The following is a 15,764-nucleotide window of genomic DNA, read 5'->3' as shown; positions in this document are numbered from 1 at the left end:
ATTCACAAACACACACACCCCTTCCACCCCTTCTACACACTTACCATAATGGTGTGATGTGGGAACAGGGCACGGACACACTTCACAAACTCCACAAAGTGCTCTGAATAGCCATTTGCCACATCCAGGCAGATGTATCTGATAAGTGGAATGGCCTCTAGAATACTTTTTAACTTGTCCAAATCAGCTTTTCCACTACCTGAGCTTGCTGCTACATGCTAGAAAAAGACAGGGAGAACAAAATGGAGTAGTAGGTTGCAAAAACTGGGATAAACAGACACAATTCATATGCCTTTTTCTGCATAGTCATAGAAACTAGTGAAACTCACAACATATAATATGAAATAAATACCTTTCTGGGAATATCAATGTGTTATTTCTGTTTTGTTTAAAGTATATACAATAAAGGGAAATTAGCATTTTATCAGCTTTTCATTAACAAGTTGATTGTTATTTAATCAGCTGAGGTGAACGAAGGTTCAGCCATGCTCATATTAAACAAACAAGGAAGAAGCCCTAACTTGGTATATTTACAGAAAATCAGAGTGGCAAAATTTGGGGCACTGTCAAGAGAGTAAAATCTGTGTCTTCAAGTTCACCAAGCATTCCTTTCATCTACAGAATCACAGCATAGTTTTGTTTGGAAGGGACTTCTGGAGACTGTGCAGTCCAATCCCCTTTCTCAAGCAGGGTCAGCTACCACTGAAAACAAGCAGATTGCTTCTTCCTTTGTCTTCCTATGAGTCCTTTCCAAAAGAAGAATAGTTTCCACAGCTGTTGGCCCACAAAGCCTCAGCAGAAATCCAAGGTCACAGAGCAAGTCAATCTTTAATCACTAGGAGATCCTACTCCAGTCATTATGAACCACAAATAAGTTAAGTTAGACAGCATTCAGACACATGACATTCGTGGGACCACTTTCTACCCTATAGTGGTATGTAAGTAATCCAGACTCAGCTAAGTGCTAGGCTCGCTTTCAGACAATCCTGTAATCAATAGCCTCTATAATATAATTCTAAAATGTGCCACAGGTAAAGACAGAATACAGTTGTGTGATATTCTTTTCAGTACAGAAAAGGATTCAAAACTGCACTGAACTGCGAGGAGGAGAGACAGCCAGGCATACTCTTATACTGCCTCTTCTGGTACAGAAGAACACAGAAGAAATCTGGATATGAAGAAGTCATATGTTTAAATACAGTAAATAAATTTACCTGTTCTAATAGCTTAGGTTAGGACCCTGTGAACAAGTGGGGTAACACAGCCAGTAGTAGCACAGAGTGAACTCTGGTACAAGGAGGTAAGTGGAAGACACATATGTTCTGACAACTTTCAATGCTCATCCCAGCTTGGCCGCAGCACATGGGCCCCTCCAGTCCACAGGCTCCAGGTTCACTTGCACGCCTGATAGCAAAGACTCTGCCCAGCACAAGGGTTTGCAGGGCCAGCTTGTGGCTGGGTTACTCAAACTTGTTCACATTTGTGCAGTACCACACTCCAAACAGCAACAGAAGCACAGCAGTTAGACTTACTCCCAAGTATTTTCTTCCTCTTTGTTCAGGATATTTCTCTGTTTCCATTCCAGGCATACATAAACTTTGCTTTTTCACATCTTAATATAAGCACTTTCATAATGGACTCACATAGCTATTCTTTTTAAATCAGGACAAGCCACTTCCCTTCATGAATTTAAGAACAGCAAATATCTTCATTCCCCAAAACCTCACTTGACAACAGTATTCCCAAGAGACTCCAGTGTATGTGAGTTCAGAACAAAGCAATAAACCATAATAATTTACAGTACAAAAATGTACCTCAAGGCATTCTGGGTGATTGGCAGCAAACAGTTTCCATTCTTCCAGAGAATAATGCTTGTGAATTGCAGTGAACATTGCATGCTAGCAAAAAACAAGAAAACTGATATTAATGTCCAAGTAAGTCATCCTTCCCTCAGCTGCAAAATAAGGCATTAGAAATTCCCCCTTTAAGTACAGGCTCATCCTGCTTGAAAGAAACAGTAAGAGTGAATAACAGATCATGCAACTCCAAACACCTTCTCAAAGGTAACTTGGCATACTTGACCAACCTTTCAGAATCAGGTTTACGATGTGTTTCATGAAGCTATCATCAGTATTTTGAATGTGCTAGAGGCTAATTAACTTAGAAACTGCTACAGCTTTATCCAATAAACTACACTTTCAAAACCTGTCAGCTATTTTTTTTTCCTGATAGGGAGCACAAACAGACCTCAGATACTAAGCTCTAGAAGATCCACCTGAAGCTGAGCTACATCCAAGATGGAAGTTTCCCAGCATGGAAGCATCTCCACTGAAACTATCTTATAGCAGAAGCCCTTTTGTGGTAACTGTGTTGCTGTAAAAGCACAGCTGCCTTTTCCCATTCTGAATTTTAAACTCATGCCCCCCTGTTTTCCAACAAACTTAGCTAAAAATTAAAAAAGGCTGCTCACTGTCACCCAGATGCTTCCCAACTGTTGCAGAAATGAGAGTCAAGACTTACTTTTGCCATAACCACGGCCATTTCAAATGTCCCCACAGTGTCCATGTTTGCCACTATAATGGGAATTCCTGTGTACGTCTGCTTGGAGTTGCGGAAGGTGAAGGTGCGCGTGAGGTCAACCTGCAATGAACAGACACACATTCTTTTAAGAAACTGATTGCAATCTAACGGGAATTTTGTCACAAATTTCAGATACAGCAAGTTTAGACACAGCTTTTTCATTTTCCTCACATCTCTTGTTCCTTTCATTCCACTATTACATCATTTAATTTATTTTCTTACAAATTCTGCCTTCCAAACATGAAGGAAAATATAAAATGTTTTCTCTGTTAAACAGAGTTCTTTCTTATGAAAAAGAGAATCAAAATAAAAATAATAATAAAAAAAGAAACAAGGCAGAAGTGTTTGGAAAGGAAAGAAAGGACAATGAGGACTGTGGATTGTTGTATCCAGAAGTAAAATCAGCTGTTTGTTTGGCTGCCTGAGAAACCCAAGTTGAAGTTCTAACTCCACACAAGTCAGAACTACAACTCCCTCTCTCACGGAGGACTTTGTCCCAGTCTTGAATGTAAATGACAATAAAGCACGCTCCTACTTTTGGTCAGGGTTACCAGCACTCTGGTCACACAATATGAACAATCATACCTTGTCTTACTAAATCACGACGCTGCTAGTTTCTGAGTTAATGTTTTACAACTACATCCACTTTCACCTTCAAAGTTATTTCTTCTTCAGCATCTCCAAATTGTCATGATAACATCAGGTATTTTGTTCCTTACATTTGCAAGAGGTATTATCAGATTAGATCAGTTCCCACTGGTCTACCTCACATCTTGCAAAAGGGGGAAAAATATGTAAAGGAGGGGGGAAGGAAAAAAACGGAAAAGAAAAGAAATGCACAACTCTAAGATTTTACTTTAGTAACAGTGAAAATAAAGGCTCTTTCACAGTTTTCAATACTCCTCACTGCAGCTTTAACCCAGGAACATTCGGAGACCTGAACCAAACTGAAATCCATCACCAGAAAGAAAGCAATATAAAAATTATAGGATTCTGATTATTTATTTACAACACATTTTGAGCATTGTCTTATTGCAGGCTACATTCTGATTAATATAGTCCAGGATCTACTACTGATTCGTTTAAGACAGAGAACATGGTGCCTCAGTGATACACTGTAAATCAGGTTCTCGTTTTATATAAGCTCATAAGGGAAGGGTCACTTTGGTGAACAAGCTAAGATATATCTTAATGGAGATTCTCTCTTCTTCCCATTTACTATCAGAGAGGTCGAATTCTCCAGCCATCATGGATGACATAACACTCGTATGGGAATTTCAGCTATAGCTAACATTAGAAAATAGTACAAAGAAGGTAGGTATGAAATAAGTACAAAATTTTAATTTATCTTACTCCTTTTCAATGCAATTTATTAACTAGAACCAAGGAGGGGGGGAAAAAGAGTATCTCACAACCAGTTCCACACAGATACCAGTACCAGAAGCACTGCATTACAGTTTTGCAAAGGAAAAACATCTTTTTCAAAGTAACTTTAGAGAGGAGTATGTTTAAAGAGAGTATGTTTTAAAAGTATACTTGTTTAAGGAAAGAAATAAGAGTATGTTTAAAAAAAAGACAGCAAAAAAGACAGCAAAATAGACACTCACAAGATGAGGCAAGAACATGCCTTGTAATTTTTTTAGTCTTTTACACCTTTAGCCTCTCCAATACCTCATAGCAATAAATACCAATGATGAGTTATATGTTGTATAAAAACTATGACCTTTGCTTGATGATTACATTTAGTGCTTCTTTTTGTTTTATGAGAGACAATATACAACCACTGCTCAGTTTCACCTTTTCCATTCCATTCCTCACTTCATGGACTTCTGGTATATCCTCCACAACTGCTTCTTCTCCATACTGAATGATCCTAGTATGGTTAGGTTTTTCCACAAAAGCTAACAAGTCTAACAGGTTTTCTTTAGTACAACTAATAGCACTTCTGATGGTCTTTTTGTCTCCTTCCTCAGTGGTAACAGCTAATCCATAGCTTACTGTTCTATACGTTACAATAAAATAACTTCTGACTCTGTGATTGCTCAACAACAGTAGAAGTTTCTTTAGAAAGAAAATAATTAAATGTATTTCATAACTTCTACCTAGACGACCTTTGACAGACGAAAGTACAAGGATCTTGACTATTCTGTTAAAGCTCCCTGGACTTATTTGAATTGACAAATTTAAATTAATGATTTCCTACAGGACACTTGTCTAGTGAACTTGTAATGGACAGCTCGCAGAAGTAAGCCCAGCAAAGAGAAGAATAGCAGGCTCCATTAGTACCAAGACCCCACAGACAGATAATGCTTCTCCCACTCCAGTCATTGTTTTAACCAATTTTGACACTTGAATCCAAGCATCAAATTTTCTGGTACCTTTTCAAAAAGAGAAAGCAACCATGGAAAATGAAGACTGTGCAAGGAATCAAAAATAAGTACCAACACAGCAAACCTACAAGATCGCCTCTCTAAGAAGCTGACTTAATCCTACTCCTTAAAAAGCTATCCTTGCGCAAAATGAGGCATTCACACCAGAGAAGCAGACACTTGCTGATATAAGCTTCAAAGCAGCAGCTTGCTGGGCAACAGGCACTGTTGTATGCTGCCTCTGTTCCTCTGCCAGAACTATTTATTTATATTCTTGTTTTGAAGCAGACTGGGGCTGTCCATTTCGGATCTGGCTCTCACAGACTGTTTATCCCTGTTGCCACAGCCTCAGTGATGGTGTCCAATTTCTTAACCTTCATCAGTTTTCACTGACCCCCTCATGACACACACTTTTTCTCATCTGAAATGTTTTAACAGTTCATCATAGCCACCCGTTACAACCCTGCCATATCAGCTCATGTTCCTCCTATCGTTTTCCCTTCCCAGCAGTCCTTCTTTCCACAGCCTGCACACAGCTAAATATACAAAACACAGCACTTGAAGGAGCCATGTGCCACAAACTCGGTGGAGCATAGCTCCACCTGTTTGCCAGGCCAGCACAGTGAATTTTAAGGAGACACCCACAGGTCCCCAAACAAATGGCTGGAAGGTACCCACAGGCCTTATAAGCAGTAATTGCACACGATAAGGAGTCAGTTACTCAGCCGGGATACCGTTCTTTGTAAACTAAAAATTACTCACCAGAGATTACCCTTCTACTTAAAGAGCCTCTCTGATCTTACACCTCATAACGGCAAAAAAGTTTTGCTTAGTCGTTGTCCTCAAAATCCCTGGCCACAGTCCTCTAATAATCAGTCTCCCCAATTCCCTTTCCCTTTCTACCTCAGTCTCTCTCTCTCACAATTCCGCGTCCCCTAGAGAAAACCTTAATCCTCTTTTCATTCCCCAACACAACATAATTCCTTCTTTAGTCGAAGTAAATCCTTTGTTAACCTTGGGGTTATCTGGGGTAAACGAGAAGGCACCTTCGATCCTGAGACAGCCATCTTTTTTTGTGGAGGCAATCGATCCTCATGGAATTGATTTTCTGGGGTCTTTCCTGATCCCTGCTGAGAAATAATTACAGCACTGTTCTGGCTATCAGTGGCCCCGGGCTAGCAGGAACAGAGCCCCGGGCAGCCTCAGCAGCGGGGGGACCTTCGGGTTCTGCCCGCGCAGATCCCTCGGGGCTTAAGCCCAAGCGAGGGTGAAATGCACCCACCGCCCCAGGTTTGATGGGGTTTTCCTTAGTATGCCGCTTGATAGGAGCACTCCATGATAGGATCCCACCCCGTGGCACCCTGCGCTCTGGGAAGCGCTCCCTAGCGTCTTCGCGGGTTTTTACTGCAGTTATTTTTTTAATAAGAGCAAGCACATGGGTTACTCGGTACCAGCACCGTCCTCAGTCCCCGAGGCTGAGGGCAATACTGCCTGCCGGGCGCATCCCTTGCTTCTGCTGTGCCGGTAACCGGACACCCCTTGTCCTGGAGCGTCGCCGGTTCACGGCCGCCCCCTCCGACACCGGAGGTCACCCCCCGCTCAGCGCCGCAGAGGCACCTGTTATAGGAGCAAACAATCCCCCACAGCTCCCCTTATATTTCTACTTGAGGAGAAGGGGAGGACGGCGCGACAGCGGCTTGCAGCGCCCGCCACCTCCGGCTGCGCCGGGGCCGCGGCGAGAGACGCCGCGGGCTCCGCAACCCCAGCCCCGTCCTCCTGGGAGCAGCGGCATCCCCGCGCCACGCAAAGGGCGTCTCGATCAGGGAGGGCACTGCTGCATTAGACCGGGGAAATAAAAAATAAAGCAGGGAGGGAAGGCGGGTTAAGGAAGTTAGGCGTTGAGAAGGGGGGGGGGGGGAAGCATGCTGGGTTTGGATGCCCCCACCTCTGATCTGCTTTTGAGGCTGCTCCTTTTAGGTCTGAGCAGGACATCTTTAAAGTCCAGCTTGATGTCCGCGTCTACCCGGGGCATCTCGCTGGGGTGGCGGGGTGCGGGGGCCGGGACTCTCCTGGCGGCAGAGGCGGCGGCGGCAGTGGCGGCCCCGCTGCGCTGGCTGCGCTCCGCTGCACCGCGCCCCTGCAGAGCCGCGCCGAGCTGAGCCGCGCCGGCCAAAGCCCGCGGGCCCCGCACCGAGCGTATTTATAGGGCGCGGACACCGGGCCCCATCGCTTTATTAGGAGAGGGCTGTTTTTAGCCGGGCAGCCGGCCGGCCCCTGCCCCTTCTCCGGCCGCAGCCCCCCCGCCTCTCTGCCGGGCTGTGTGCGGTGGGGGGGCAGACGGGGACGCGGTGCCCGCCCGCAGCCGCCCCGTGCGGGGCGAGGCACCGGCGGCACCGCGGCGGCCTTAAGGGCAAAGCAAGGGCAGAGGAAGTGGCGCCTCCATGTGACCGAGCGGGCGGCTTGTGCCGGGTGTGGGAGGCCGGCGGTGCTGATGCCGGTGCGGGGCTGATCGGACATCTTGGCCGCCCCCCACTCCCACTGCCCCGGGCGTGGGCTGGCGGCGCTCCTCGGCGTTGTCACGGCTGCTGCAGCAAGGCCCAAAATGTTCTGCCTCCAGGCATATAAAAAGGCAGCACTTACTCTCCCTTGTCTCTGGTGGGAATCCGACTTCCCGGGGTGCTTTGCTCTGAGCCCTAACCTGGCCCCCTGCCTGCCCATGGTAAAATTGAGGCAGAGCTCAGCTTCTGGGGCTCTCCAGCTGGCTCCCCATCGGACTGCAGAGCAGAGCAAAAGCCGCAGCGTGATTTTGGCCTTAGAAACGTTGAGAAATGTGCAGCTGGTTGGTCATAGAAGAGTGGTCACAGCACCAGCCACCTGCAGCGGCCTCTCCACGTTAATTTCCTATTTAGTGCACTCAGAGAAGCAACATGGGGCTTTGCTTTTTTGCGCCCTTTTTTCCCCCCCCCAGCATGCAGGAGCCTGATCTGTGACTTTATTTGCTTCTTTTTCAGTGGTTAGCCACGGTTCAATATGCAGTCACAAACCCCTAATAGCAACAGGACTGCACGTGCTCAGTCCATCTGTAAATGCTGGCACATGGATCAATACAGGTTACCAGATAACACGAGATGACTTCCACAGGAGCTTTGAGCCTTAAAGTCTACTTAATTATGAAGTTAGTAGGTTGTAAGATTTGGAATTCTTTGGAAGACACATGAGCTAAGCCTTGTTAATGACTGGAAACTGAAGCGTGGGAGGATAATGATTGGCTCCCCTTCCTCAGACACATTGCAGGATCAGTTAGTGCTCTCTTTATCTGAAAGTTGCACACGTCTGGTCAACACCCTGTCTCCCACAGAGCTCTTTTACACCTCCTGTGTAAAAGATAATCCGGTATGACCAAGCATGAGCCCAGAGCTTTACACAGGAGGCAGGGCGTTTGAGTGCTTGTAGTTTTGAATGTCCGGTTTGAGAGGCCTTGAATCTTGTCTCCAGGAAGCCTTGAGGCTTTGGAACTCCAGATGATGTTCCAGGAGAGCCTCGCCATTGTATTTCCCACGAAAATATTCAGGCGAAACAGGACACTTTATAATTAGTCTCATCTGCATGAGGCCATTCACCTAATGTTTTTTCCATTGGCTTTAACAATATAACAGAACTATTAAAATATATTGTTCACACAGACAGATGCATCTGCCACCATTTACTGTTAAATACTAAGAGTACGGATGAGAATGGGTCCTGTGAAAGTGGCATGTCTGTAGCAGAGGATTGAGAATGGAAAAAAACAAATGTCTTCTGTCTGTGCTTGGCACCATGTCTTCTCTTTGCCCTCATGGCAGGCATGTGATGCTGAGAAGAAAGAAGCCACTGCGCTGCACTGTGGGTTCAAAAGGTCAACACTGTTGTGAAAAGTAGGAGATTGAGGCTAGCAGTGATACGTGTAAGCCCCGCAAAATCCATGCCTAAAGCTGTTTATCGTTTTCAGTATTTTTAATTTCTTCTCACAGTGCTATTTTTCTGCAGTTTAAAGTATCTGCTAATAACCAGTATTTCCCCACGTACATATACCAACATACTAGTCAGGGGTCTCTGATCAGCTTGACTGTTCTTTAAAAGTTTACAAAGTTCAAAATTGGCCAGTTTGTTACTTCAAGATATGTTTTTTCTAATTAAAATAATGGTTTTTTGCTGAGCCACCTCTGTCTTTTTCAATGTCCTTTCTGAAGCATGGACAGCAGAAGGGACATGATCAATAATCATATTAATATCATAGCCAGAAATGAAGATCACCTCTTATGTATCTTTGCTATTCTTCTTTATACCTGCAGTGATCCCATATTATTTCTTCGTGCAATGGGAGGAAAAGCTGTTCAGACAGGCGGTATGCAGTTTCAGTATTTACCCTTCAAGTGCAAATGAGCCATCACTGATTTCAAAATTAGCATATGTAAATTATTTGTTACTTTCCTTCGGAGTTCTTCTTTTCTCTACTTCATTGTTTTATGTTTATACTTAAAAGCAGGTGGAACAATGCACTCAGAGGAGGCATGCTCAGCCAGTGTAGCTTTGTACGTTTCCAAACCCAGGTGTTTTTGAGAAGAGGAAAAAGTGATCATTATAATGCAAATAGTTATTACTGTGTCTCAAGCCTATTATTAGCTAAGAGTTATCGTTGACCTTGTGGTTTTCATCTTCTTATTGTAATTGTAAATACTGCTGTATTTCATAAGATAAATTAGTTCACAAATGGGACCTGCTAACAAAGGACATGGAAGAGGCTGAGGTACTCATTGGCTTCTTTGCCTCGGTCTTCCCTGGTAAGATTTGCCACAGGATTTCCAGGTCCCTGAGACCCATCAGAAAGTGAAGAGCAGCAAAGACTTACCCTCAGTAAAGCAGGATCAAGTTGGGAGAGGGGAAGTTCCTGAGAACTCGGAAAAGCAATTACCAGTCCTGTCTTTGAGAAGAGCAAGAAGGAGGGAGGATCTGGGCCTGTCGGTTTCACTTCAATGCCTGGGAAGGTCATGGAGCAAATAATCCTGTAAAGCATTTCCAAATGGATGAAGGACAAGAAGGTGACTGAAAGTAGTTGTCATGAGTTTATGAAGATAAAATCAGCTCACCTGATTACCTCCTAAGATGAAATAACTAAGATGAGGAGAGAGTAATGTATGTTGTTTATTTTGACTTTGGCAAGGCTTTTGACAGACTCTGAATAACATTTTTGTAGGCAAACCGATGAAGTTTCGTGGACTAGCTAAAAGGACAATGAAATGGACTGAAAACTGACTGAACTTCTGGGCTCAAAGGGTTGTGATCAGTGACACAAAGTCCAGCTGGAGGCCAGCTATTTGTGGTGTACCAAGTTAATTGTATATGGCATTAAAAATACCTCTTATCAATGCTTAGTTTTCTTTTAATTTAAATAAGAACACTTCCTCACTAACTGCTTGGTACTGAAAAAAGCATTCAGTGATAACCTTAAAATATGAGCTCTTCTGAGCACCAGAAACACCTCTAGGGTAAATGCTTAATGAGGTTGTCATTGTCAACAGAAACTCTGGTCACAGCAGATGCACAGCTAACACAACTGAAGGCTGAAGGCCCATGCTGACTTCCTTGCCATGGTTCCTAGGAAAATACTATAGCCTCGTAGAGCTTAGCCTGTAATGCAGACAGCCTGTAACATAATTAGCATGCCTGTTTAAGGAGCGTGGTGAGCAGTAGTGAAAGCATTGCTCAGATGGCAAGTGTTCCCACAAATTGGGTGTCACAACTTCCCAGCAAAATCCCACATCTGGAAAGAACAACAGGACAGGACACATGTGATGAAGATCTTTCACTGTTAAGGAGAAGCAGTACATTTGAGGAAAGAACCTCATTTTTCTTATGAGAAATGTAAGTCACTTGTATTATTGTTTGAGTTTGGGCCTTTTCCACACTGAATAGCATTTCCCAGTGGATGGATTAAGAAACCTAACTCGGCAAACCCTGTAAACACAAACAGATTTCCTTGGGTTGCACAGATAAGGATGTTTTGGTGAACTATCACTCCTATTACAGCATCTGCACTAAGGCTTTTGCTGGCATTGATAGCCACCAGAAATGGGAGGAGTAGAGCTGATACCCCTGCCTTTCATAGCTGTGCCAAGCAGACTTCAACTACATGCATTAAGAGCACTTGTTATGAAGAAACTCATATGCCAGAAGTATTTTCACTGAATTCAAAGGTCTTAGAGTAATAATAATCATAGTCACTAATTATAAGCTGAATCCCAGGCCCATACTGAATTCAGTTGAACAACTTCTCATTCAAGGTACAGTTTACTTAGGAGTAAGTGACATTACCCATTTCCATTTGATTTCAGCAGGTTTCAAATGATAATTATAAGTAATCACAGCAATGTCTAATTAAATGAAACTCTGACCTTCATTGGCTTATGAAATGTGCTTAGGGTCTGTCTGTGCTGATAAATAAAATGGACCACACCAATTTGTCCCTGCCAAGGGCTCACATGTAACCATTTAGATACCATATGTGAACTTCAAGGGATCTCGCTCATACTGCATATTGGAAACAGTCTGATGCTGTTCCCTGAACTGTCCTCAGACTACCTGGAGGAGTGGTAGCTGTCTGGGTTGTTCAAGGGAGTGTGATTCTAATTCAGGAGTATGAACCATTGCGTGGTAGAGCTTATGGCCAGGCCCATGCTCAGATCCAGTTTGGTTTACTATAGGGCTTAACTGCCTCAGAAAAGGTCTGTAGATTTTATTTAAACGGTCAAGACCTGTTGTATGCTGTCCATTGTGAACTGATATTTCTGTACTTTACAAAAGTACAGTCCTACATACTGTAAAAGAGAGATTATCTCAGTGGAAATGTTAAGCCATTTTACAGGATGTAACAGGTATTCTGTTGCTGCTACATAGATTTATATGTGGAAGCAGCCTCTCCTCGCTGGTGCCCACTGGGAGAACGAGAGCAATGGTCACAAACTGAAACATATGAAATTTTACCTGAACATCAGAAAACACTCTTTTTTCCTGTGAGGGTGGTAGAAAACTGGCAGAGGTTGCCCAGAGAGGTTGTGGAGTCTCTGTTCTTGGACACATTCAGAACCTGACTGGATGTTGTCCTGGACAACCTGCCCTGGCTGACTCTGCTTGAACAGAGGTTGGACTACATGGTCTTGAAAGGTCCCTGCCAACCTCAGCCACTTTGTGATTCAGTGGTTCCATAAATTACTTTGTTGTTACAGAGAATCTTCCCCTGCAAGATCTCAAGAGCCTTTAAAAATTTTGATAATTACATGGTTTATTTGATGGTCATTTGATAGTCAAATTATTAAAGCTTATTTACGTAAGAGAAAGACATGAAGGAAAAATTTAAGGATGAAGCAAAATCCTATTCAAGTTACAGGTCTGAAACTCTGATTATGATTTCACACTGGCTTCATAGCAGAAAAATGCTACTGACTTCCATGGAGTTGTCCCACTTAATACCACTGCAGGGAGAAATAAGCTGGGGAGTAAACTCATCAGAGACAAGTGGCAAACATTGATTTAGCATTTATAACGAGTTGACTTCAGGCAACAGATATAGTGGACTCACTCCCATTAGGATCATCAGGTTTTGTTCCCACCAAAACCTGGTGAAATTTGGTCTTGAGTTGTAAGCCCTCCTGGCCAAAGTTATACAGAGGGTGATGCTTAGAGTTGGTGTTAAAACCAAAAAGGAGTTCTCAGCTCTCATCTCAGAGTGTGTTCACTGTGGCAGAGCTCCATGTCATGCTCTCTTTTGGAGCTCTGCCTCTGCTCTCATGAGGTTTTGTCCACCTTGTACACACATTGCCTGCAGGCCCACAAAGTCAATCCTTCATCAGCCCCTTCTTAGCCACTACCAGTGTGGTTATCCATAACACCACAAAGCTTAATAGGGAAGGGGCTCTTGGGTAACAGACCCTATCCTTTTTCCTTACATCTCTGAAAAAGTTCCTTGGTGTGGCATTTGTGGCTCCTTGGGCTCCTTTTGGGAGGGATTGGATTTTCTAGGGCCTTTTCTGTTTTCCTCCTTCCGAATCTTGCTTTGTCCGTGGAACCTGTGTTTTTGCATCTGTTTTCCCCTAAAGTCATTAGACAGCCTGGCTACTTGGCCTCACCATCTCAGTTTGAGGAAGTGAAGGTCTTTTGTCTTAGCTGGACATAGACTGATTTATCAGACTATTGTAAAAGATACTAGAGAAAATAGCAATTCCAGTGAGGTAGCAAAACTGCCTCAGTAAATAAGGAATTATATTTACAAATAAATAAATAAAAGCAAGAGTGCACAATTGCAGAGGGGCTGAGAAGAACGCAGCAAAAATGAACTTATGGTGTTGCCTGTGTACCAGCTGATGATTTTTTGTCAGTAAATCACTTACTGTCAAGACAGCGCGTCAGAATTTCGCCATGTTACAAGCCTGACTCAACTGGGGCTGGCCATACCCTTCGCTTCCCTCAGTGTTTGCACTCCAAGTTGGATGCAGGCTTGCACCTGAACTTCATCCATTAATTCTAGCCAAAAACTCCCAAGAATCCATTGTCCATTCAACCTGCTCATTTAAATAGAGGAAAATACTGAATTCAAGAAGAAATTTTGCACAAGTGTTTTTCTCACCAGCAGTTGATTTTAGAGTATACAAAGAGCAGTCACAGCACTGCTGGGGGGGGGGGACAGTGCAAATACTAACATTGCTGTTTGCCTCTTTATTTTTTATTTTTAGTTTACCTATATCAATGTGCAGCTTCCTACATAATGACGTTTCATGTGGAGCTAGTGAATTATAGACTTATCCGTGATATCATGTTACTCAGGATCAAGGTAGTTAACACAGAAAAGAAAATAATATGTAGTTCTCTTGTACTTAGCACCATTGGTTTAGTCAGTCCCTCAAGCATAAGACAGACTAAGGTCCTGAAAGTCCATTTCCTACCTATGCAGAGGAGTCAGGACAATGCCTATTTTAACCATGGCAATAGTATTTTTTTTTTGTTTTGGTGCTCAAAGCCTGTTTGAATAAGTACACTGCCACTTCTATATGATAGAAATGAAAAGCACATTAATTAAAAGAAACCAAACCCATTATATAACCAAATGGCATTTTCTTTATTTTCTGGGCTTTCCTTGACATTATTGTGTTGGGTGAAAATCTTGCTACAAATTTTAAACTGGAGAAGCGTTTCTAAACTGTTAACATCTGGTAATAACTAGCTTTCAAACCCAATTTAATCTTTAGAAAAGCTTAACAACTTTGCTGCCCTACGGCACCATCTACAGGCAAAACCCCCTATGTTAATAGTACAAAATGTTAGAACTGTTTTAAACACTTTCTTTAATCATTGCAATTAATACATAAACCTGGAATTTTTCATTTTTCATCTTAATTAATATGCATTTATTTATTTGTAAGTATAATTCCTTATTTACTGAGGCAGTTTTGTTACCTCACTGATGATATTATTTTCTCTAGTGTCTTTTAGAAAAGTCTGATAAATCAGCCCATGTCCAACCACATCAAAAGACCTTCATTTCCTCAATTTCTGTTTAAAATTACATTTCCCACAATTTAAAATACCTTGTACACTTTGACCAGAGAGTTTTGCTTCTGCAGAACTTGCTTTTATTTGGATCTTATCATGGGGAAATAGAAAAAAAATTGGCTTGATCCTTCATTGCAGTTTAAGCATTTAATGGGATGTAGATAAAAGCTACTGCACTTATCAGCTGTCACACACTTTTTCATAAAGACACCTACACAGGGATTATGATTAACATCAACTCAGTTGTCACCACTATGCCTTTTTTACCCATGATTCCTCACTGGCTAAAGTTAAAGATATTCTTAAAATGACCTAGAAAATGCTGCCTCCCTTTCCCACAGCAAATAAAACCCTGCTAAATATTCTCGTATATCATTATGATAAAATGAGAAGGGAAAATTTAATGCCTGAGCTTGTGAAATATGCTCTAGTTTTGCAAGGCTGTTTAAAAAGTGCAGATTATTAGCATGTGAGGCCACAGTACTGCACATTTGTAGCTGTGTTGGTTTATATCTAACATGTGGTTTGGGTGTCAATGATATTTCAGTAATCGAATAGGAAAAATATGACGTGAAACTGATGGACCAAATCTCATGAACTGCCCTCCTCATTTTTAGGGAGAAAACAGACCTTTTTTAGTTGTTCTCACCTTCCTGTGAACACATGTGTTTAGAAAATTATATTAAAATGAAATACTGTCCTTAATAGTGATAAATAGATATATGCATTCTGTCAATAAAATTTAAAGGATTTTGTTCAGATAGGAGAATAAGGGGCTAAACTCAAGATCACTTATTTACTTGGATTTTAGTCTCATATGTAGTGCCTCCGCTGGGAAATCTGTGGAGCAAGAACATTATTTGTCGCAGTGTATATGCAACACCCAGAGGCAGTAAGGCATGGATCCCCATTACAGTCTTTTTGCATTAGTATAATGAAAACTTCTGAAAATACTGCATGTTTTTGCTCTGTTCTCCCACATCTTGGCCTAGCAAATTATTATTTTGCATTTTGATTTGTGGCTACCCATCTCTACCTTTTCCCCCAAGCTGCTGTGCAGCAGTGCTGGTTTCTGATGTTAAAAGAGTTGGCATGTTTCACCCCTGTCATCCATATTCAGCAAAGGTAGAAGTCACTTCCATATGTGGTTTGTGGAGTGCTTTGAGATCTTTCAGGATGAAAAGTGTGATATGAATATAAGGTACCGTTCCTTCCCTTTTTTTCTGCAGCACA

The 15,764-nt window shown here is 42.5% G+C and overlaps 3 protein-coding genes across 8 annotated transcripts in view; 2 read left to right on the top strand and 1 right to left on the bottom strand.

Moving 5' to 3' along the window:
* The window catches only part of GMPR (guanosine monophosphate reductase), a 51,466-nt gene extending 44,099 nt beyond the window's left edge, over positions 1–7,367 (bottom strand). For 4 of the 5 annotated variants that reach the window (XR_007906570.1, XR_007906571.1, XM_051799235.1 and 1 more), the window contains exons 1-4: positions 6,895–7,367; positions 2,521–2,640; positions 1,815–1,898; positions 45–218 (exon numbers count right to left, since the gene is read on the bottom strand). Coding sequence is in view for 3 of the 5 variants with exons in the window: in XM_051799235.1 (XP_051655195.1) it covers positions 45–218; positions 1,815–1,898; positions 2,521–2,640; positions 6,895–6,981 (465 nt within the window). In the remaining 2 variants the exon portion in view is untranslated. The remainder of the gene's footprint in view (positions 1–44; positions 219–1,814; positions 1,899–2,520; positions 2,641–6,894) is intronic. The other variant, XM_051799233.1, reaches the window with a different exon arrangement.
* The window catches only part of ATXN1 (ataxin 1), a 476,222-nt gene that overhangs the window by 271,303 nt on the left and 189,155 nt on the right, over positions 1–15,764 (top strand). The gene's annotated exons all lie outside the window — the stretch shown is intronic.
* LOC127476333 (uncharacterized) overlaps positions 1–15,764 on the top strand; it is a 414,088-nt gene that overhangs the window by 253,288 nt on the left and 145,036 nt on the right. The window lies entirely within an intron of this gene.

Source organism: Manacus candei, unplaced genomic scaffold (assembly GCF_025592945.1).
Source record: "Manacus candei isolate 608988 ecotype Guabito, Panama unplaced genomic scaffold, ASM2559294v1 h1tg000049l, whole genome shotgun sequence".
Taxonomy (NCBI): domain Eukaryota; kingdom Metazoa; phylum Chordata; class Aves; order Passeriformes; family Pipridae; genus Manacus; species Manacus candei.
This window is presented reverse-complemented; position numbering and strand designations above follow the sequence as displayed.